Source organism: Emydura macquarii, unplaced genomic scaffold (genome assembly GCF_026122565.2).
Source record: "Emydura macquarii macquarii isolate MOO-44397 ecotype Brisbane River unplaced genomic scaffold, CSIRO-AGI_Emac_v2 contig_431, whole genome shotgun sequence".
In the NCBI taxonomy this organism is placed as follows: Eukaryota; Metazoa; Chordata; order Testudines; family Chelidae; genus Emydura; species Emydura macquarii.
Genome location: NW_027130568.1, coordinates 4374582 through 4397317, shown reverse-complemented (window position 1 = coordinate 4397317; position 22736 = coordinate 4374582). Strand labels below are relative to the sequence as shown.

General features: G+C 40.5%; 1 protein-coding gene across 2 annotated transcripts in view; it reads right to left on the bottom strand.

The window, feature by feature from the left end:
* Window positions 1-22736, bottom strand: part of DOK6 (docking protein 6) — a 372406-nt gene that overhangs the window by 98222 nt on the left and 251448 nt on the right. For both annotated transcript variants that reach the window (XM_067537434.1, XM_067537433.1), the window contains exon 6: window positions 19666-19804. In XM_067537434.1, the coding sequence (XP_067393535.1) occupies window positions 19666-19804 (139 nt within the window). The remainder of the gene's footprint in view (window positions 1-19665; window positions 19805-22736) is intronic.

Sequence of the window (22736 nt, the reverse complement as noted above, 5' to 3'; positions counted from 1 at the left end):
TTTTAATTCATACAATGGTACAAATATATGCATCAGCCCAATGAATCCCATCAATTGGCAACAATTACATATTGGACAAAGCATGGCTTTCCTTCCTGTAAATGTTCCTATATTCATTATAATCAGGATTGGAATATGTTGACCTACATTTCTCTATCTAGTTCATTTAATTTTGCATTAATAAGGCAGTTCTTTCCCACACGCGCTTCCTGTCCAGATTTGTTTGGTGTGGTTTAGATTGTACCCATGTCCTGTAATTTTGAATAGCCTTTTGAAATCCATTGTTACCATTTAATAAAAAAATCCTTGCAGAGCCACCCCCACCCAGCTCAGTTTCAGCATCACAAAACAAAGGAAATGAAACTGCATCTGTTACCATGGAAATCTGCACTTCTAGCAGGTTTTTTTTCCCTTATGCGATATAAAATGTACATAGGTGAGATCTGAGCAATGTATAGAGAACGTTATAGAAATGACATCCTTGAAAACACAGTACAGATTTTATGGTGGGTGTACAAATTCTATTTCCCAATCTACAGTAACTTCAGTTTTTAACTATTGCTCCATACCTCAGTGAAACCGCTAAGTAGAATGGAGAAATCACAACTTTAAAACTAAAAACCATCAAGAACTCATATTTCCTTATCAATGAGATTCCAAATTGCAAAACACATTACAGATTTTTACATTCAATAGCTCAGCCAATTACACCTCCATATTATTCAAGCTCTTAGTAAAAACAGATGCAGACAAAGAGTAGGCTAACTACCAAAGTGACCTGAAAGGGCAAGCCATGTGGAGAGCTTTGGGGTTTCCTGAGGGAATCCAAGGATTGGGGATTGGTTTCAGGCTGCGTTGGAGTCACTAAGCCAGAAATAGTAGTTGTATGTGACTCCCAAAGGAAGTAGAGGCAGAGAGGCCGCCTCTCCTTGGGCACAGTACTGGTAAGAGAGAGCCTCATTTAGAGATTTCTGAGCAAGGAAATAGTCCGCATGCTGTACATTTGTGACGTTACTCAGAGACACAGGACTTTATGTGGATTTTTGTGAATAAACAAGTTTACACCAAGAATATACTGTATCATCAGCTTTCATCCAAATGGGAACCACCTCACAGGGCCCAAACTTTGGTTTCAATCACGTGGCTGTTATGGAAACTTGGACTATCCTTGCAGATTCAAATTTTCTTTAAAAATCTCCTTGTTCTCTGATTATTATTACACACTAGTCATTGATAGGGAAGGTTCCTATGAGTCAGAACTACATCTCGGTTCCCCTCAATCTGCTGTAAAGAGCGGCTTAATGCATGAAGAGAGGAGAGTTTTTCTGAGGGGGTGGTAGAGAGGAAGAGGGGGCGAGAGAGTCATACATAGCTCTTCAGAAGACTTTGTGAGAAAATGTGTATAAGCCATAAATTTCCCCCAAACTTGCAATTCTTCCAAATGTTAATACTTTTATGAATAAGGAGTTGACCGAGATGCAGGACTCCATTATTTGGCAGCGGTTTATTCCCAGCAGTGCCACTGATTTGCTTTATGACCTTGGGTAAGTTGTACACAGCCAGATTTGGCCTTAATCTCTCTCTGCTTCAGTTTACTCATTAATATAATTACTACAATAATACCTATTACATTAGAGTGTTGTGTGTCTTTTACCTGTTATTATTATTGCTAATAACAACTACTCTGTTGGGGAGTTTGGAATGTTGTACAAGAGAAATGTTTCTTAGAGCCTTATATTGAGAGTTTTATATAAGAGTAAAGCCCTTCTGGCTCAAATCTGCAAGGTGTTGGACACTCTGGCTCATGAGTAGCCCCACCGATGTCAGTGTGACTGCTCGTGTGTAAGAGCTGGATCAGCTGCAGAGTCCTCAGCACTAGGCAGGATAGAGCCCTGGGATCTTACAGTGATAGGCATTATAGAAAACTCTTAGGAAGATGTGTTCATGAAATTGAAGAAAAAAAAGTTCCTGAAAACAGTTTTGTTTGTTGATTTTAACATTTTGTTGCAGTGAGTACTACTCAGGCACTGACACAGTGCTCATGCCTAAGAATCAAAACTACTAAAAAACAAAAACAAATGAACAAAAAGAAAAAAAACAAGACTAATCCGTTTTTTAAATTGTTTGGGTGTGCATAAAGTGAACTAAGAATTTTTCATAAGAATGGCCATACTGGGTCTTCCAACAGTGGCCAATTCCAGATACTTCAGAGGGAATGAACAGAACAAGGTAATTATTGAATGATCCATCCCCTGGCATCCACTCCCAGTTTTTGGCAGTTCGAGCCCAGGGGGACACAGAGTATGGGATTGTATCCCTCGCTATCTTGGCTAATAGCCATTGATGGACTTATCTAATTTTTTTTAACCCAATTGTACATTTGGTCCTCACAACATCCCCTGGCAATGAATTCCAGAAGTTGACTGTGCATTATCATTTTCTTTCCCAAATATATTAATGTCTGTTCAAAGTTTAGACTGCGGGTGGGCTGGAGGTAGCCAAACAGGATTCAGTCAGGCATGCTCCAGACATCTAATAATTACAGCAAACATTCCTAACTTAACATTCATATCACCTGGGACTCCTAGAGAACAGGTCTATAACCACACAAATATTTTTTGCCCATATTAAATTCTATGCCTTTTCATTGATTTGTCTCATTTTCTAATAATAAGAGTTTTAACCTGAATCAGTCCCTTTAAATACTTCCTTAGCTCTGCAAATGCACACAATGTTTTACAAAGAATAAGATTAGAGTAAAATTTTCAAATGCCCTTAAGTGACTTTGGAGTCTAAGTCCCATTTTCAAAAGTGAATTAGGCACATCGGACCCTAAGTCTCATTGACAATTAATAGGACTTAAGCTCATAAATCACTTAGCGGCAGATTTTTTGTAAGTATTTAGTTGCCTACAGATGCAGATATGTGCCTAGTGGGATTTTCAAAAGTACCTACTTACCTAACTCCCACTACAGTCAGCTTCTTTAGGCACCTAACGACCTTAAAAATATCTCTGTAAGCATTTTACAAAATTTTATCCTAGATACCTGTCCCAAAATGTTCTCAATGCAACAGAAACAAAATATTTTTTTAAAGTAACAGGGTTACAATTGAGATGTAGAGGATGAGGAGATCAATGTTTGAAGGTTTGATGGATGAGGTTTAGGATGGATTTGAAGCAGAGATTTTTGGCAGATATGAGGAGGTATTCTTCCAATCATAAAAGACAGTTCAAAGATGAGACTGGGCAAAAAAGATGAAAAAAGTAACGAGGAAGAAGTTTAATCAATTTCTGTTTGCAAAGCACTTTGGATATAAAATATTTCAGTGGTAGGGTTGCCAACTTTCTAATTGCTGAAATCCAAACACCCCTGCCCTGCTTCTTCCCCGTGAGTCCCTGCCCCTGCCCTACTTCTTTCCCCCATGCCCCACTCCCACTCACTCCTCTTCTCCCTCCCTCCATTGCCCACTCTCCATCCCCGCACCCATTGCTTACTCCCCGCTTCCCCGGGACTCACCTGATTCCTGCAGATCCAGTCTGGGAGGAGCTGACAAGGTCAGTCCCCCAAGCAAGGGGCCAAGGTGGGGAGGGTTCAGTCCCTGTAGTGAGGGGCCAGGGCAATAGGGGCATGGCCACAGGAGGAGCAGGGGTGAGGTTGGGAGGAGGGAGCAGATGTGGGGGCAGAATTGATTGGGGGTTATGGGGTAGAACTGATTGCTGAGCAGGGGGCTGGACAGATGTGTGTGTGCACGGGGGTAAAAACTCTTGCAGTGGGGGCCAAAATCACCTCAATAAATTTGAGAGTGTTGGCAATCTAATTGTCTCTCTCACGCACATGCGTGGTGGGCAGTGGAGTACAGAAATCAAAAGATAGGCCAAAAAATACAATATAATCTTTAAAAAATCTAAACCACCATAATTTTGGGCCAATCTCATGATTTTTGTGGGGACTGACTCATGGTTTTATAACCTTTGGGATTGACAATACTGCTTATTCCCCTTTCCACTTGGGAAGAAGCTATACATGTTTACTTGCATAACTCTGTTCACCCTAAGCATATTGTACTGCTTATGCTTATGCGTATTGTACTGGTATAGTGAAAGAGTACAATTTGTGTGTGTCGACAGTTCCTAACAGAGGGCTTGAACACAGATAAAAACAACAAATAGTTAATTAAATTAAACCCAGTTCCAGGACCTTTCAGAGTTATGGTGATACAGAAACAATTAGTAGCATTTGTGAAAATAACTATGAATATTCATGAAAATAAAGCAAATATTATAGTTAATATAATATAATATAATATAATTTTGTGTACAAGAATAATATAATTAGAGATGCGTGTGTCTCTTAGCTCAAATTATAATGCCTCGATCCTGAAGTTATGTATGTACCATGAGTGGTAAAGGTTTTCAGGATCCAAGTCTTAAGTAGCATAACTAATTACTGGAATTTTCCTTTAATGTTCCATAATTGAATTTATAATCCATAAAAACAGAAGAAACTAATAAATCCAAACAGCAACCAAAATGCCATCATAAATCCACAATCATTCTCTAGATCTGAAATGTTGGTTCTCTCACTCTGTTACAAATGGATAGAAAATATGTTTGTTTTTTAACCTGCTTCTGAAATTATAGAAGGTAGAGAGGAAATTAAGGGCATTATGAGTGATTTTTAAGTAATTCTTCCATCTGGAGTTAACAGAGGATAGGCAATTCAGTTGATTTGGATTGTTCTTTAATTTTTTGTAATGCAGGCATACTTAATGCATTTCTGGAAAAGAACAGTAATGTAAGCAAATGGATGGGTAGGCTTGGAAGAATTAGATTTTTATCAGTAAATGTTCAAAAATGTTGATTTCATAGCACATACACAACTGATGAAAAATATTTCTATTAATAAAAATTTACAGATAGCCAAAGTAAGAAAAATGTGGATTGAAATCTTACTGGAGTTTGAGTTAAAGGATATTGTATATTTGTTTTGTATTGTAACTTTGCATCTTTTTACATGTGATGTTGACAATTTGTGTTTTAATGGTTATAAAACTTTAACTTTTTGAATCTTAGCATATACTGTAATTAAATAATGACTGTATGTCCTTCTCCTTGTATGACTGTCCCCAATTTCCCACAACTGCGAAAATTTAAATTGATAAAATAAAAAATGCTTAAGAATAAACACTGATAATAGCTATTCAAATTAAGAAAAAATAAAAAGTGAATTCTGCCAAGTCTATGGAAGGTTTACAAAACTATACCCATTTGGAGATGATGCGTGTGTGTGTGTCTATAATTGGAGTGTGTTGGTGTGTGCATTTGTGTAAGTTTAAGTGGAAGGCTTGTGCATGCAGTGTATCTGTGGGGAGTATGTAATTTGTGTACGTTTGTGAAGAGTACAAGTGTGTGCATGTCAGTTTTTGTGTGTATGTTTGGAATCTGGGGAATGGGTACATCTCTATGTGTGTGTGTATTGGCGTGATGTCTGTGGCATGTGTGTTTGAGCAAGGAATCCCCAGCGGGCAATTAAATGTTAAGGATCCCTGTGTGCTTACTGGCAGAGATTTCATATTCACACCTTCTTGCAGGAAGAAAGTTGCTGAGCCTTGGAACTGGAGGACAGAGCGAGGGAATGAGACAGACCCAGGGAGGGAGAAAGGAAGCAATTAATTCAAGGGCTGGGAAACTAGGCTGCAAACAGGGAGGTCCTGCCACACAATTTCTGAGCCTGCTGCTAAGGGCAGGGGAGGGGATTCCCTGTGGGGCAGCAGGGCTTGCTGCATGGGCCCCCAGGGTAGCAAGACAGGGCTGTGCTGGGAGTGGCGCTAGCAGTGGCGTCAGCTCCATGGGGGGAGCAAGCAGAACTGGGTACGCTCTGCACCTGCCTCCTCTGGCTGCTGTGATCTGTTTGCGGGGGCAGCAATGCCTGCTCAGCAGCCCAGGATTGCTCCTGTTGCAGCGGCCGAGCGGCTCGGTGCCTCTATGGGTCAGGCAGCTGCAGTTCCAGCCATTACCACTGCAAAAGCAACAGCTGGGTGGGAGAAAGCGAAACTCGGAGGGTTCCTCTGCCCCAGCTGCTGCACAGGCTGGACCCTCAGTGACCACCTCCAGCTGCAATCACCCTGCCCCGGACATGGTGGCTGTCTTCCCCCAGCACCATCGGCCTTGTTATCCTCTTCTCCCTGCTCCACAACCTCAGGGGTAAATTGGCTTTTGTCTCATCCTGCCATATTAGCAGGAACTGTGTCTGTCAAAAACTGGACACCTGGCAACCCTACTCAGATGGGTAGGGTCTGATGCTCCCCTGTGGTGGCTCCCATCTGAACTGGATACCAGACAACACTGTTTGTCTTCCCCTTGATATGCATGTGCACCTCCCATTATCACCAACAGGAGATGCACATTCATTGAGGGACACTGATTGGCTTCAAAGTCTTCAACACATACAGAATTTTCCTGTCTTCTAAAGAGGAGACTGATAAAGAAGGTGTGCTCTATCTCACAGAACCTTTTAAGGTTTTGCCCTAGGCAGCTGAGAAGTGCGCGAGGTTTTCTAAATTTCAGATTTTCCACTACTTAGGAAATATCTAAATATATGTGGTTAGCACACAAATGTTAGCAGAATCTCATCCCTTATTACAATTGTCATATTTTGGGACAACTGTCTGGGAAATGATTTAAAGATGAAGGACCAGCAGGCAAATTAAATGGAGAGAGTAGGGTGGCATGGAAGAAGGGCAAATAAGGAGCCCAATGTGGAATTTGTGTGGAGGAAGAGTGAGAACTGAGGGTTAATAAAAACAAATACAAATAACTGATCTTAGAGTTGTCCATAGATTCCTTGCTGTCTCTTTTTCCTTCTATTTCTTTATCCCTGTCTCTTCTCCTCTCCAGCATCTCATTTTCATCCTCATATTCTTTCTTTTCTGCTCCATTATACCTTTCCTTCCTTTGTATTATTTCTCTTCAACTCTTCCTATCTCCTTCACTTTTCCAGAAGACTTTACCTATTACCACATCTCTTTTCCTCCCCTTTTTCTTGTGGCATTTCTCTCTCCATCCTCCTCCCTTCTTCATTCACCCTCCTATGACATTCTGACATGAAATGCAGACCAGTGAGGGGCTGTGTCACCACCTGCCCTGCAACCTGGGGTGCCTTACAACGCTTTGCTTCTGTGGCTCCCAACCTGGGTGCCTTGCAAACATCATGCAGGTCACACCCTGAGTGTCTGTGTATAGCTGAAGCCTTCCAGCACACCCTGGCTTCCACCAGCCTTGGTTACTACTTGCAGGGTGACCCCAACACACTCCCCGTCCCAGATTTTCCCCTAAAAATGTGTGTTCTGCACTGTCCAGCCCTCTCCTGGAAATCCAGATATTGGAGGTCCATTGCCCCTGTAAGGGGTCAATGTAGAACTGTTTGTTACTTTAAAGGGAGTTACTCAAACAGTTCAGTTTAAACACAACCCTGGATTAGTTTTGATTAAAGAATAAAACAAGTATATTTAACTACAAAGAGAAAGATTTTAAGTGAGTAAAAGTACAAGGCATTAAAGTCAGAAATGGTTATGAGAGAAATAAAGATAAAATGCTTTTTAGTGCTAAAATTTAACAAACAAGACTTGGTTCATGATAAAATTCTTACCAAATATTCCCAGCAACAGGGCTGACCAAATTCTCAGGTCAAAACCCCTCCCAAAAGTCCAAAGGTCTGGTTTCCTCTATCTTTTTAGGTGGAAAAAAAAAAAGAAAAAGATGGATATGGAGAGAAAGAATACCTGAGTTGTTTTTGCTCCTCACTTGTATCTTCCAGTTACCCTTTGAAATGCATTTTCCTGAGGGTTACCCCTAGTTAAAGTTCATTCCCATTATGAGGCTGGAGTCATGGAGCCTTGTGGTGAAAGATTCCATGCTGTTGTTTGCTAAAATGTAGATTGATCTATTCCTGCCCTCTTTTTACCAAAGAATGGCCACTTGACAGATGATTGCCCCTCAAATTTGATGACTCCTGGCTAGAGGTGTCAGCTTGTTCTTTGTCTTTAGAAACAGGTTTATCCACTTCCCAGACTTGTCTGGTAACCACTTTTCAATCATAATTTCAGTATGTTCATAACTTTACATATGTTTCTACATACATTTCACCATATTATTGACCAGTGAGTTACCAGTTTTAAATTATATCTCATGAGGCATATATTTCACAAAAATTATTACAATAATGTATAGGGTGTGAATATAGCGGTACATTTGGTCACAGCCTCCCAATTTTTTCTTCTCTATTTTTCTCTCTCTCTTCTTGCGTCCTCATATTTCTTTGTTCCTTCTTTATTTTCGTCTCCCATTCCCTCTTATATTCCCTGCCACTTGCCACCCTGTACAGCTGGTCCATCCACTTACACTCAATAATATATAAATTCTACTCACATATAAGCATTCATGTATTTGTTCCCCCTTCTACACATAAAACACACACATTCCAAAAAACTGACCCCACAATACAAAATCCATGTATCAATTCTCCCATTGCAAATAACATAATTCCTCCAACTACTCTACTACAGCATGCATACAACAGTACATACCTTCTCCCACCAAAATACATACAATCTATAGGCTTGCTCTTTCATTCACAATACACAGCCAGCACCTACCAAGAAATGTCATCTGATTTTGTAGGGGGAGATTCTGATTAACCAGTAAAAGGGCCAGGGACAACCTGATAGTATAATATTGACTATCATATGTGTTGCTAACAGCAGCCGAAATCGGTAGGCCTTTCTGCAGGCCTGAGCAACTTTAGCATTACTAAGCCAGGAGGGAAAGGAGCCTCTTGCTCAACCTTTGCCTGACCCTGTGCCCCTCCTTTATTCTCTGGTGGGCGTGCTGGGATCTGTGTTTCAGGAAAAGACCAAGAAGCTTATTTATGCATGCCCTTTCGGAGATGTTTGTCTGGATCTCAAGATATACAGATTCTGCAGGAACACATCTAGTTAATTAGTACTCTGGCGACTTTTGGTCTAGCTTTTGAAATTGTTGGCTCAACAAGTGTTTTTCTTTTTTGACGTGTTATTGTTTACTAACAAGGATAAATTGGGGAGGGGTGGGGGAAAGGTTTGGACTCTTTGGGATCTTGGACACAGCTTCAGGATCCTCCAACGACAGCTGGAAGATCAGGACAGTCGCTGTTTCCACTCGAAAACTGCCCCAAACTTTGGTAATTATTGACGGTTGGGGGGTGTTTTACTAACCTGTTGCAGACGTGTGTAAGTGCTTGAGACTAAGTAAAGTATAGCTTTAAAATAAGAGCACTCTGGTGTTATACTGTTTCTACCAGTCCATCCATCAGCTGGATGGCCATGTCTACATTTGATGTATTTCCTGACATCACCTCACACAGAGTAAAGTTACCAAGAGCTTTGGGTTGGCAGAACCCTGGGTAAGAATTTCAGCTTCAACTTGGTGAGCTGCTGCTCCACATCTCATTCCCTGACCTGCCACTCAGGTGGAGCTAAGGAGCATGCTGAGGACTGTGCTATTTCCTGGAATGTTGCCAACATTGTGTCCTGTTGCTGTCTGCCAGATGCTGACAATGGAGAATCCAAAACTTTGTTAGCAGTTTCCAACAGAAAGCCCTTGCAAGCCTTTGTTACATATGAAAGTGAAGACACACATACATATAAAACTGAAGATACTTTTTTTAACTGATGGAATTCCAGAAACAGAATGCAAAGCCTCCTGTTAATTACACGGATATGGCGTGCATATGATTTGCCGGTCCTTAGATGCCAAATTATCATTGGACAGTTGCTAGGTTACAAGAAATAGCATAGTTATTTTCAAGAATATATTTTTAAAGTGAATTTACTATTCAAGAAGGCATTGAGTTAACAACTCTGAGAATCCAACTGGTAGATGCACAAATCCCCTACTGTCTTCTCAAGTGGTTGATGTTGGAGCTGCTACTGAACTAGTATTCTCAAATACAAATTATTTTCTTACCTTTTAGTCTAGTAGAGAGCAATGCAAAAGCTGGTAAAATTCCCAAAGATTATGTGATGGGGTGTGCTCTCCACACTCACTCTGAAGGGGTTAATGTAGGCCAGATGGGCCAATTAACCTATTAAGCTGCAAATGGGGGATATTTTGGCTGAGAAGAAAGCCTTAATTAAGGGAAGCTCTCCTATGCAGGAACAGGCAGGGCTTCTATAAAATCATGAAACTGATAGCAGAAGGGGGGCTGCAGGATGGAGAGCTGCAGCCACAAGGGAGAGAAAGGGATTTGGGCCAAAGATGAAGAGTTTCTGTAGTAGGCCCAGGAGTTATGCATTTAGCTAGAAGGGTAGAGAATGTGAGTTTGGGATAGACGAGGTAAGAAACACTCCAGGAGAGTGGCAGGAAGGTTCGTGGTAGTACAGACATTAGATGCTGGAGACAGGGCCCCTGGACTGGATCCCAGTGTAGGGGGTGGGCCTGGGTTTCCCCACCAGCCACAGAATGAGTGGCATAGTCTGGGCTGTGAACTTGAAGACTGCCTGGGACTGTTCATTCTAGTCACTGAGGGAGTGGCTCAGCCAGAGCAGTAGGTTTAAGGACTGCTTGGGATGGTGATGTGGAAGATCTTGATAGTACCCCAGAAGAGGAGGACTATTGTGACTTGGCCGGAGAACTAAGATACAAAGATGAGGCGCTGAGCAACAGAGGATCCACAGAGTAAGTTAATGAACTAGATACCATAAGAAGAGGGTGTCAGGCTGGCAGAACTAATCCCCAGATGTAGTCAGAATGAGACACTCCAGCAATGAGTAGAGGTCCCCATGACAGAATGTCACAGAAAAAAAATTATTATAGGCCAACAGGACTTCTGAATCAAATAATTGACACTGATGGGAACTGGGGTTACAATACTTAAATCTAAAATTAAGGAGTGTGCAGACTGAGACTGAGGAAAAAAACAGCATTATACTTTTTTCCCCTTGATAATACCTACAGCTGGCAGGGACCTGTCAGGAGGTGGAATCTCATCACAGATTATGAAATTGCATACTACCAGCTGTACAGTGGGTGGTTATATCAGACAGGAGAGACAGGTTCACTTTTGCAAAAGTCCACTGGAGTTGAACTGGACAATTTCCTCATGAGATAATAATGTAAAAATGCTAAACTCCATCTCAACTTTAATCTGCAGCTCTCAAAGAGTTTTAGAAACAATAACCCAATGAGCTTCATGACATCCCTGAGGATCGGATAAAGAGATACATGGGGAATCACTGAACAACCCATCACTGGAATGCAGGCACCTACATGTAGACTAACAGAGTCATAGTTTCCAAGACTAGATGGGACCATTGTGATCAGCTAGTATGACCTGCTGTATAACACAGGACATGATTATAATAAGAATTATAGAGTATATCTTTTAGAAAAACAAATTATCATCATCATGATGAGCTGAGATACACTAGCTAATTCTAAAAGTGCACAGCAACAATACATAACAGTTTAGTACAGGAAGTGAAGAAGAGTACTGTATCCGATTGAAACTGCAGGAAGAATTTGGAAGCACTTAGATTTTTGTCCAGGTCATCAGAGTCAACACCCCCACTCTTACACAAAGTGAAATAGAACCATTAATGACCACAAGTGTTAGGACCTTGGTTCTTCATTGCATCTGAAAAATGGTAGCACAACATCTGCTAAAATTATGGTGTGGCATCAACATTTGAGTAGTGTTCCATGACTTCCTTCTTCAGCATGTGTACTATTCTCCTTGCTTCAAAGACATTGTTTAATTTAAAGAATTTATATTACTTTGAGATAGAAGAAGATTCATAGATTCCAAGGCCAGAAGGGACCACTGTGATCATCTAGTCTGACCTCCTCCATCACATGGTCACAGAACTTCCCCAAAACAATTCTTGGAGCATAACTTTTAGAAACGTAGCTAGGACAAGAGTGATAGAGAGCCTTATGGTCAGTAAGTTGTAAGAGGTTCATGTTTTGTAAAATGTCTCATATCAGAAGAAGAAAAAGTCACCCTCTGAATTTTCAGCACTTTCTCATTCCTGCTGTCCACAGTGCTAGTGAATCTCCTTCCTATAATTTCTATACACTTACTATATTTTATCTTGTTACACAAATACATACAGTTCTCTGTTTTCCAAGTACTTTGGCTCTAGTGTTACTGGCATATGACTAACATTAGCTGTTTTTCATTATTCAAACCTTATTTTAAAACTTTTAAATTACAATTCTTTTGAGAAGATATAAATGGAGTTTTACTGCTACCTCTTGAAAGAAGCAATTTTTAGGGCCATTAAAGTACACGTCTCTTTCCTCAAACCATCATAAGAGAGTCATTAACTCACAAACAGAACAATAAAACTGACCCTACACATTCAAAAAGATCAAAGTGCATTGCAATCCACAAGCCCCCATTCTACACATTCGAACATAATGAGACTGGTCGCGCATGCCTTTACACTGGTATAAATCAGGAGTATTTCCAAAGAAGTCAGTGGTGTTACACCAGTGTAAAGCTGGGGTAGGTCTGAGGAGAATCAGGCCCAACACTCCCTCTTCAAAGACGGGGGGAAATTTTATTGTGGTGTGGAGATTAGACACATAAGGATCTTTAGGAATAACTACATTCACATGATTTGATAGTCTCTGAGGTTTTTTTAATAATTACCACTAGAACTGGCAATAGTTGACATCCTCATTGATAGTAAAAAGAGAGAGGCAAAGAACTCGGTGGGCACAGAGAGTGAACTATTCTCTCATCCCTAGAAGCCAGGTCTACACTTAAAACTTTTGCCGACATAGTAATGCTGCTTAGGGTGTGATTTTTTTTTTTTTAAACAACATTTTCATACTGGCCAAAGCCTTAGGATAGATGCACTTATACTAGCAAAAAAGTGCATGTGTCAGTACAGCTTATTCTGTTTGGGCAACTGGTATAAGCTAGACCACCAAAAGCACCCTTTTGCCAGTATACATTGCATCTATACTAGGAGGGTTTGCCAGTATTGCTCTATCTGTGTAGCATAATGGTGAAACGTGCACTACTGCTGTTGCTTTTCTTTTGATAAATAAAGGATTTCAGTTAATCTGTCAACTTTTACAAGCACCATATTTATCAAAAATAGATAGCAAAAGACAAATATTAAAACAAAAAGTACCCTGGAAGCCAATGACATCTTTTCACCTTGCCCAAATAACTACACTTGAACATTATTAATGAAAAAACCAAAGATAGAGATAACCTAACATAGACAGTACAGTGGCACCAAGAAGCCATTAATAGAAACTGGTAATTATTTTATTTAATTTAAATGTTATTAAACACAATATTTTAAATCTTTCTGGAAACGTTTGGAGGGGATTTTGGCCATGAAACAAGTGTATGAGACCATGACTACATGCATCTACTGGCCATTCTTTTCCAGGGTGGTGATGGAAGGGTACATGAGACACAAGAGCTACTGCAGTCCTGTTGCTGCAGTGAGTGCCATGGACAAGCTGTGCTGCCATTTCATGCGTTTTGGAGGCTATTGGGAAGGATTCATTTTTTCTTCCCACCCACTGCAACCCACAAAACTCTCCAGCAGAGAGCACTGTTAAGTGTTACTGTTTAGCAGTAGGTTCCTTAGCACAGAAATTAGTTTATTGCTTATTATACTGAGATAAAATAAGGCTTTTTGTTTACACAGTTCCCCATGCGTTGAGTAAACTTTGCTGCTAGCTATTAGCAATACCCTGATTTGACAAACCTCTTGCAGCAAGAACAAGTTTTGCCTTTTCTTTATTGACAAAATTTGGTATTTTATGACTGTTAAAAGAACTCAGTTTGCTTTTTAGTTCTCATAATGGGGTATATAATCTATATACTTCATCAGGGTTGCTATGGTTAAAGCCTCACAGTCATTTCCTTTATAAACCCCATTCATCTTTTACAGTATTGGATTATAACAATTTTAATCTGGAGGAATTTAAACATAGCATTAGAGCATTAAGTATTAAAAATGCTGTAATGTTCATGATGGAGCATACAAAAAATTCAAAGCTAGTCCCTTCTTTTATTCAATTTACTGAGACTAGAAGGAAGGAGTAAGTATGGAATTACCCTTACATCTTTAATTTCCTGCCTTTTTCCTGGTTTATATATTAATTTTATATATATTATATATATTTAATGTATATATTATTTAACTTCATATTTTGTGTTGTTTCCTTCACTTTTAGATTTATGAAAAAACCTTGGTAATACTATATTAATTGTGCACAGTTCAAGGTAAAAAGAGACAGAAAAAAAAAGAAGAAAAGTTAAGTATTAAAGGCGATGGCACAAGATCAAAAGGGAAGCTTTAAGGAAGCTTTTAAAACACATTTGTGGCCTCTAAATCCTAGATTTAAAATATATTTTTGTTTGCTTTCTTGCATTATAAATTCACAACTAGTCTTTTAAGAAAAAATGGGACAGCTAGAAAAATGATAGGATTATGATATTGGAGATGCAATGCCATGCAGTCTGACTAAAGGGAAAACTATTTTTGTTAAAGATTCAGTGTTCCTTCAGTTACAGGTTTCCATATATATGAGACCTCCAGTAAGTGCTCCAGTAAAACCAGGTAACACTGGACTTACTATGTATTTATATACATCAAGAAACTTTCAGGCCTCTTTTATAAATCACAAAGCTGTAAAACAGCTCACCAGCCTATTTTTCTCCTTTGGAAGTCACCATAAAGTTTGCATCCCAGAGACACACGTATAATAAGACATTGGATGGATGATAAGTCACTTTTATTTCTCAGTCTGCTCTAAGAGTTTAATGCTATGCACCATATGGTCAGAAGCACCATAACTGATGTTTTTAAAACAGTCATCTAATGGCAGAGCCAAAACAATTTCAGTAAGCGGTAAAGGAGGAGCTGAGGAGCAGGTGGAAAGTCCTGAAAGACAAGTCCCATAAAGCAAAAATAAACAAACAGAACAAGCAAACTGCAGTAATTCTCTGTACTCTGACTGGAACCTGCAAAAAACCAGTATAATTACAGGGTTCAATTCCTACTACATACAAGCTCCATTGCACTTTGGGGGGGTGGCCATTAAGCAGCCAGTTATAAGTCCTTGATTTCAGCCCCAGCCAGTGGCGTACCGAGAGGGGGAGGGAGGAGCCATGACCCTGGGTGCCAGCCAGGAGGGGGGTGCCGGCCAGGCCCTCCTCCTCAGAGCCACCCCCCCCTCACTGTCGCAGGCGGCCGGGGCCACTGGGCTTTGACATCCCTGGTGGCCACGCCAACCCCAGCTTAGGCCTGCTGGTGGCTGAGGGTTCCTGCTGCGGGGGGAGCAAGTGTCCTCCTGGCCCCTCTGCCCCCTCGCTGGATGCAGCAACAGGGGTGCCATTTAGGTGGGGGAGGGGCTTTTATCTCACCCTCATTTTTAAAAGAGCAGGGAGCAGTGTAGCTTGCTTGTCTCCTCTTCCCCTCCCTTCACTCAGGGGCAGGACTGGGAGCAATGACCTTGCTTGCTCCTCCCCCCCCCCCAGCCTAATCTTTGCTCAGCCAATAAGAATGAAGCATATGGCAGAGCCAATAGCAGGGGTGGGAGCCTCTGCATCACTTTTTCAATCATGAAACAAACACGCTCAGCTGGTGGAAGCAAGGCAAGCTCTCAGCAGCAGGCTCTGTGCTTAGCCTGAAGATGCTGCAGATTTCACCATGATCTGCCCCTCACCTTCACACTGACATGTTAAAAAGGCCGGAGCAAGCTCCTTGTGACACCAATAGACACAGCACAACAGCAGCAGCCCCAGGCACGTTCAGGTGATAATTATCCATACAAACAGCCCAGCTGTAGAAGTTTCAGGCTGCAAGAGCAGCACTGAAGAATGACCACCTGGAATCTTTCCCTGCCATGAAGAAATAAGTAAATGCTGTCACACCACAGATATTGTTTAAATTACACTTAAAACTTTCCCATTTTTTCCAGTGCCCTAATTTTTTAGTGAATGGCAGTACCCCAGTGTGGCCATTTATTCTGCCATTTAATCCCACTTGTGAGAATCTTTCCTTTGCCTACCATGAGCTTTGGTTGGGTCAGGTTACCAGGTGAGTCCACATAGGCTGTTACACACAAATGCTGTGAATGCCTTCATTTTACCAAATCTCCCCAGGGTTGCACTTTTCTAGGACCTTTTTCCCAGAATACCTTCTGAGGAGTTGCTTGTCCTTTGTATGTGCAGATACAAGCTACTGCTGCCCTCAAGCAGCCATTTTGTAGCTATGTGTCTGCTGTGCAACTGGTGAGTAACCTTAGCTCCTCTTGTACTTACTTTTTAATATTTCTGAGGGTGGTAGAGTCTCACAAACTTGAGTACTTCAGTGAATTTCAGTGAAGTTTGATGTTTACTCTCTCAAATCCTTACAGCTACAAACTAGAAACCTCCTTCCAACTTAATCCTTTGTATTGATCATAATTATTTGTATAAAACCTTCAGTGCATATAAAACCAAGCCAGTCTGAACAGTTTGCAAGATTTGGCTGCCAAAATTTGTTCATTATAGATCCATGTGGCTAACACCCATCATTTAATTACATGCTAGATAGTGATTTTTTTGAGATTTTTAAAAAGTTTGGGATGTCAGCTACTTTTGAGTCATCATGAATTTATTCCCCTCCTTCATTTGTTTATTAATGAACATACTTTCTCTCTAATACTACTTTCCACCCTTGACAAATTTTTAAATGTTCATCTTAACCCCTGTAGTTTAGCATCAGCTCATTTATGTTAGTGGTGAAAGATCAAGTTACAACACATAATCTGAAAATTTATTTCATAATGGATTAGAAAAAGCTCTCCAAAATAATCACATCCAAGAATAATCTAGAGATCATGCAGCTATCGTGCTGGCCTAGGATATAATGAAAATCACTTCAAGCCAGGCAATGGATGCTGCACCCTCAGTACCCTTAGTTCCAGCACCTAAGACTTATTTTTTAAAAAAAAACAAAGTTATAAACCAGAGACTACAAAAAAGATTCTAAAACCTTTTAAAAAGGCTACATATCTGACTGAAAATAGTTCTTAGACCAAGATTCCTGTGCAGTATTTGCAATTCAAACATTGGAGCACTTACTAGGACACTAAAAGTGAAATGAATTAAAAGATATAGAATTGATATTTTTTCATTATCTACACTTAGAGAAATGCAGAAAGTAAAGCACATAAGTAGTTACCAACTACATTACATTCTTTTAATTCTTTCATTTGTAATGGCCTAAATCAGTGTTGTCATTACCATCTGCCTAGTCAGATTTGAGACTGGGAATAAATATTTTGCTTTATTATCTCCTTATTGTTCTAAATTTACAAATAAACTTAAAATATGGCTTTAATTGGTGTTTATTTTTTCTTTATGTAGGAATTAAGTACAGTGCTCCTGTCAGCTAAATTTCTAATTTATTACGTGCAAAAAAACCTAGAGTTTTCAGGTGCCTAAGTAGCTCCTGGTGTCATAATTAAAGTTGCTTCCCCCTCCCCATCAAAATCTAAAATGTCATTCCTGGCAATGACACCAGGGAGCCATAGGGACCCCGGTCACGCAGGACTGCCGGGCAGCACGGAGGCATCTGCCCCTGTCACTCCCACTCCCAGCCACACCTCCCACCCCCAGAGTGGGGGGGCGGGAACGGGGAAGAGTGGGAAATGGGTCCGCAGACACACACTCCCCCTCGCGGGGCACTGCCACTGCTGCTGCCACCAACCGGGGAGAGGGGATGCAAATCAGGCATTGGTCCCTGGGAGCTGGAGACCCATGGTATGTGGCCCAGCATCAGTTACAGCAGATTATGAAGTGCTCTAAATTATGTTACTGATCTAACAATCCCAATTTTTTTTTTTTTCTGTTTTGTGACCATCTGTGATGGCGTATTCTCCACACTATCCCTGAGAGAGCTGAATTAGATCAGGTGGGCCCAATCAGGCAATTAAGCAGCAAAATGAGGGAGATTTAGGCTATTCAGAGAGCCTTGATTACAAAAAGCTCACCTGTGAGGGAACAGGCTGAGAAAGGGGGGGAAGCAGAAGGAAACCTATAGCCTCTCTCCCTGTAGTAAGGGAGAAAAAAGGTGAGAAAGGCCCCAGAGAGGTATCTGATTAGGAGGACTGGATAAACACAGCAGGAAATAGTCCGTGGGCTAGAGCAGCAAGGTAGGTGTTGTTACAGACTTTAACCACTTACTATAGGGCCCTGGACTGGAACCCAGAGTAGAGGGTGGGCCTGAATTCCCCTACCAACCACTGCAGAGTGGTACTGCTTTGGACAATGAAGTAGAAGACTACCTGGGTCATGGCAGGAGTCACGGGGTCAGGGAGGCTGGCAGACTTGAGCAATGCCTGATGCTGCTTGAGCAGAAAGACTTTAAAGGACTCCTCCTCTCCCCTGAAAGGGAATGACAATGTAACCTTGTCAGAGGGCTGAATCATGAAGCAGCCATGCTCGGACTCTATGAGTGGGAGGAGAACTGCAGACGGTAGATGAGAAAGAAAGGGGTGCTGAACTGAGCAGAGCTAATCCCCAGAACTGCCCAAAAGGGGTGTCACTCAGCAGTGAGTAGAAAGCCCTCTGACACCATCTCTAATATTCAATCACTTTTGAAAAAAAGCTGCTTTATTATTTACCCAATAGAATTATGATATTTTGTAGAGTGGTGAGTGTTTTGGGCAACAGGAACATAACTAAACACTGTTCCATTTCCTGTATTGCCTTTTTTGGGTTGGACCTTCTTGTCTCCAACTTCATTTTAACCTTGATTCTGAACTCTCGTCTTCCCATCTTTGCTATGTCGGTAAGTCGTCTTGTCTCCAGTTCCACAATATTTTCTATACATTTCCATGCCCTAAATCTTTATCCAGTGGCTTCCCCAGGTCTCTGATCTCCATATTCCAGTGTGTGCAGTGTGCTGCTGCATGCTTTGTCACACATACAGGACTATGTCACCACCAACCCAAAACTGCAAGAGCTAGTTGAAAATTACTTTCCCTTTCTTTTTCTTTTTTTCCAGACACTCTTTGAATTTGCTTGATTCAGCTGAGTGATAATCCTCTCTCTCCCCTCGGATTTTTTCATGCAGCCTAAGTGATCACCCTCTCTCCCCCTCTCCCCCCTGTGATTTCTTTATTTTGTATATTATCATCCTTAAAAAAAAAAAATCAAAGTTGTTGGGGGGGAGGAGAGGCGGGTTGTTGGTTTTTTAAACACACAGTTATGGCATAACGAGCTGGATCTGTCATCAGAACCCCTCACTCAGGCTATGTCTACACTGACGGCAGCAAAGTCGCTGCCGTCAGATTGACTTATCTGAATCAACTGAGCAGTCATTGAAGACCCTCACAGTCGATCAGGAAGTCGACGCTGTTAATCCACCCCCGCAAGTGGTGTAGCTCTGTGTCGACGGGAATGCAGTTCCCATCGGCGCAGTGCTGTGAAGATGGCACGCAGAAGAGAAGCACAGCAGTCAACAGGAGCTACGCAAGTTTTCTGCGTAGTTTGCGTAACTCCCGTCGACTGCCGCCGAATCGCTGGGGTAAGTGTAGATCAAGCCTCATTCTGTTCCTTATCACCAATGGAAGTCTTTAAAATACTGGAGGAAGGACCTTACCCGTGCCTTTTGCTCCATCTCCATCATTAGTCTTTCATGTTGCTCAGCTATTGCCAGTGTTGCAGAATGGACTTTCTGATAGATCATCTCTCCTTCCCTCGTCTGAAAGGTGAACAGCCCTTCTCCTGTGTCACACATCCTGGGATAAGATTTAGGGAGAGGGTGGAATGAAAAATAAAAAGGTGAGTACTTGTTTTATAACTGTAAAATATTCATGTGCTCACCCTGCTGCTAGAAATGCCTTCTCAGTTTTCGTAGCTAAATTTGAGGCATTTTGAACCTCTGCTTGGTTACTTCTACCAGTAAAGAAAGACACATGTGCAGAACTTTCTGAATGCAGCTGTTAGATTCAGTGTTAGTCATCCAATCAAAATCATCTGAACAGAATGAGAAGAGTATTTATAATAAAAGAAGAAACCTGTACTAATGCAGTCAATTATTTATGGCATTTTTTCAGATGTCTGTACTGGTGACTAGGCAATTAAATTTAATTTCCTTAACCACTTCATTACTGCCAAATGTACAAGGTACATCATGCTTCCAGTGTGCTGATATTTTAACAGAACATTGGCACTTAAAAATGCCATTGTGGTCTATCACTGGAAAAAGGCTGTATTGGGAGCCTGTATAAAGGGATTAAGAGATAATATTCATATTGTTAAAGTACATTTGCACTAGGCAGCTTCTGCAACTAGTCTGATGATTACAAAAGCCATTTGGTATGAATATATTCCACACTATGAACATTGGTTGTATTATACAATAATATTAAAATAATGTAAAACACAATATGCATAAAAATAATATTTTCTTTCTTTGTGACGGTAAGTGCCATGCTTTCTCTCTCTCAGGAGTTTCTGATATGGGGGAAGAAAAGATAGACAAGATGTATTATTGAGCTGAGAAAGATTTTTAAATGTTAATAAATATTCAAGGGCAGATTGTTGAAGTGAATATTGGTTCAAGAGAAGAACTATGTCAAGGAGAGACTTAGGGCCCCAGTTTCCAAAATGACTTGCAATTTTGCCCCTGCTATCTTGCATGTGCCCCCATTTAACTACATTTACACATATAAATAGAATTTGCATTGGTAATTTGAGTAGTTAGCCTACTAGGTGGTTTGGGAATGCAAAAATCAGCACATAAAGAATTGTATTTGCAAATTTAGTGGCTGAGTTCAGAGCTGTTTGTTAATTTGGCCTAGTATTAACAATAAAGAGTTTTGGTATCATTTGTGTTAGAAAAATATTAGATTATCAGGGCTATTAGTATAGATTATCAGGGCTTTAAAAAGTTCCTACAGTTTTATTGATTTATTTTTCTTACAAATATCTTAAAAGTTATTTTTACATAAATTAAAAAATTCTAATTCTACATAATGAGCTTATTTATCCTGCTTTAATAAATCCCCCTCCAAGACGAGGCATATACATTACGGATGGTCATAAAAACAGAGTGTAACTTTCATATAATTTTTATCCTTTTTTGTCAACATTTTGACAAAATTCCTTGAAATTTTGAAAATTTTTGACCAGCTTTAATATTCGCAAAATCTCCTCCAATCCTTAACCTTATTTCTGTACTGGACTGTTGTATTTAATATTTATAATAAGGCTTAAACTGTTCAGTTGGCCCCATTGATGACATCAAGACTGATCTTTACATAAAACATCAGGTGATCATCAAGCATAATTCAACAGTTTCTTGTGGAAGGTGCAATCAATCTCCAAAAATTGTTTCAAGAGATGGGGTGGAAAATCAAACAAAATAGAAAAGGTGCTGGTTGGAGGAAGGATTTTTGGTGCAAATATTTGCTAACAGTAAATAGAGATGTGCAGTTGAAAGGAAAAAAGAAAATATTCACATCCTTTAGAAAGTCCAGATTCACAATAATGTAGTGTATTTATCACCACTTCCAAAGCAAAAACCCACCAAATGAGATCAATCCATGTAGACGAGGAGCAGTAGAGGGTTACTAGCAAGCTTGGCATTAATTCAATGGGCCAATTTGAAGGTAAAAATAAAAAGATGTGTATTAAATTCATCCGGAGACTAAGGTCTTTCTGTAAACATTGAAAATATTTTATGTATTTAGCCATAAGTCTCCAAGGAGCTTCTGGTAGAAATTAAATGTCTCAGGGGGTTTGAGACATTATAGCAACAGCATTTTGGTTCCCTTAGGGCATCATATAGCTGGCATTCAGCTTCTGTGTAAAGAGATCTTAATAAAATTCAAACAGCGTGAAATGGAAAGTTTGGAAAAATGATGAGTTTCACAAATTGAAACAAAACATGATTTCTTTGTTGGTTTCATAGGAGGAAAAAAATCAAAGGGATCACAACAGGAAAACAATGAAGATGGTTTGATTAAGATTCAAAAGTTAAGCTGCTTATTTTAACAAAGCAAAGCATAATCAAAAGCCAGAGCAGATACAATCAAAATCTATATTTTTACTATTAAACTAAAAAACAGGAAACAATGAAGATGGCCCAGGTGGCTGTATGGCAGCTCTCCATACTGGTGAAGCCTAGCGTAGAGGTTATGTCTTCCAGGTGGAACCAGAAAGTGTAGTGTGTTATGTTATGCCAACATCAGGAAGCTATTTATGGCAGCCTTCCAATAAATGTACTATTTCCCTGGCTAAGGATTCACTATGCACACAGCTGCTCAAAAGGGGGAAGAGAGGAATTACGAACCTTATACTCTAAGGTACTGAGCAGGCTTAACTCCCTTTGAAGTCAATGGGAGTTGAAGGCAATCAGCACTAGAGCTGGTCCAAACTTTTTTTCTGTTGAAAAATGCCATTGCATTGAAACCAAAAGAAATCTCACAGTGCAAGGACTTGAATCTGTGTCTCCCACATGACAAATCATCCTCCTAACCATTGGCTTATTGTTTACAGCAGTGTTTCTCAAATAGTGTTCCGCGGAACTCTGGGTTCCGCGGGCTGAGTTGAAGGGTTCCGCGAAAAAGCGGAACCACGCCGCCAAAATCAACACAAATTGTGCGCCGCCAAACAACTGGCAGCGCGCCACGGTAGAGCTCTGAGCGCGCCGCGGAACAGCTGATG